The 1,708-nt window shown below is 39.6% G+C and overlaps 1 protein-coding gene across 1 annotated transcript in view; it reads right to left on the reverse strand.

The window, feature by feature from the left end:
• Positions 1 to 841: 841 nt before the first annotated feature.
• Positions 842 to 1,708, reverse strand: part of LOC308369203 (transient receptor potential cation channel subfamily M member 7-like) — a gene marked incomplete at its 5' end in the record, with an annotated part of 1,242 nt that continues 375 nt past the window's right edge. Inside the window, 3 exons of the mRNA XM_080843545.1 lie at positions 842 to 1,062; positions 1,424 to 1,530; positions 1,656 to 1,699. Coding sequence (XP_080699671.1) covers positions 938 to 1,062; positions 1,424 to 1,530; positions 1,656 to 1,699 — 276 coding nt within the window. The 3' untranslated portion in view covers positions 842 to 937. The remainder of the gene's footprint in view (positions 1,063 to 1,423; positions 1,531 to 1,655; positions 1,700 to 1,708) is intronic.

Consider the following 1,708-nt stretch of genomic DNA (forward strand, 5'->3'; position numbering starts at 1 on the left):
TTTTTATTAGTTGAAATGATATACAGTACAAAATGTTTACGGCAATATACCCTTGCTTTTCACAATACCCCTGCATAAAATATTCCCATTTTATTCTGTGAAGTTCGTGCCAAATATCTGTATCTATAAGATACACTAGATTAAAATTCTCCATACATTACTTGAATGACAAAAGATGACAATAGTACCTTTATAACATTAAAAATTCCTCTATAATCATTTTCTGTGGACATAGTATCAGCATTTGACACATTAAAATGACATATATTGAACTGTAAAAGTTGCATTGCAATCTGCCCATATTTTACAAGATTTTTCAAATCTGTATAGATTTCTTCGGTAAGTATGAACCACAAATGCCATAATACATATTTCTACACATATCTTACACTTATAAAAAGGAGTTTATGACATTCTGCTCAAAAGATCTTGCAGTTTAAATTAGAGCAGGTTCCCTTCAAAACCTACTTGAAACAGGCAAAAGATACAATGCACTTAAAATCGCTTTCATTTTATACAAGGCAACTTTGCATTATTCATAATAAATAATATTCCCCTCAAAACAATGAGATTGTACCAGTTTAATTGTCAGTTCTGTATACTCATAACACATAACCTTTTAAAAATAAGTTCATACAAGTAACCTACCCATGCCCCAACATATTTTAAAATCTGGTCAAGTTTGAATTTGATCATTGAGTAGTGATATGTCACCAGAGAAGAGGGGCACTTCCTCCACAACATAGTTCTTCTGGCCTTTCTTCTTGAGCGTGACAAAAAATACAAAAAATGAAGAAAAAAAAGCACAATGAGAAAGGAGAGGTGAGGGTGGAGAGGGGGGGGGGGGGGGGGGGCTGTCTGCATGCGTCTACCTTGGCAGGGATAGAGACAGGCTTCCAGTTTACTGAGGGGGAAGTTTGTCCTCCCTGCTCCCCTCTCATAGCATGAGGCGCATGGAATGCCGCTGCTCTTTGGTGCTGCTTCCGGGTTGGGAAGGGTCGTCGGGCGGGTTGTCTTGGGTCAGAGTCACCTTGTCTGGCGTGTAGTCGTTTCGCTTCAGGTCTGCCACGGGGAAGGGGAACAAGGAAATTAATGGTTCCTTTATAAATTCAACCACAGGAATTTCCGATAGATGGGAACCAAAACAAACTGGTTTTGATACACAGTATCATCCATTGTGACTAATGCTCTTACAGTTTGTTCTTTATGTTGTGAAAACGTATGTAAAAAGGAATGTGTATGCTGACAAACAGATGAGAAATTATCCTTATCTACCTTTATTATGCACACACACACACACACACACACACACACACACACACACACACACACACACACACACACACACACACACACACACACACACACACACACACACACACACACACACACACACACACACTAATGAGTGCTTATCTCATACCAGGAAGCTTGAGTTTGCGGCAGCAGGAGTTACAGTGATGTTTAGCACGGAAGTTCCTTATGGCATCATCTCCCAGGTTAGCGGGACCAAAGATCATGTTATGTGACCTATAAACAGAGATAAATAAATAAATGAATACAACACAAGCTCAGTGAGCCCTTTAGTTGCTTTGAATGCCATTGTGTCTGGCCAGACTGCATAGTCAGTTAAAGACACCTATATGGTGACTCACCCCTTTTCACCACTCTTTATCACAGACGGATCGGTCAGAAGAATCTCTCCAAC

Source organism: Sprattus sprattus (genome assembly GCF_963457725.1).
Source record: "Sprattus sprattus genome assembly, chromosome: 8".
Lineage (NCBI taxonomy): Eukaryota > Metazoa > Chordata > Actinopteri > Clupeiformes > Clupeidae > Sprattus > Sprattus sprattus.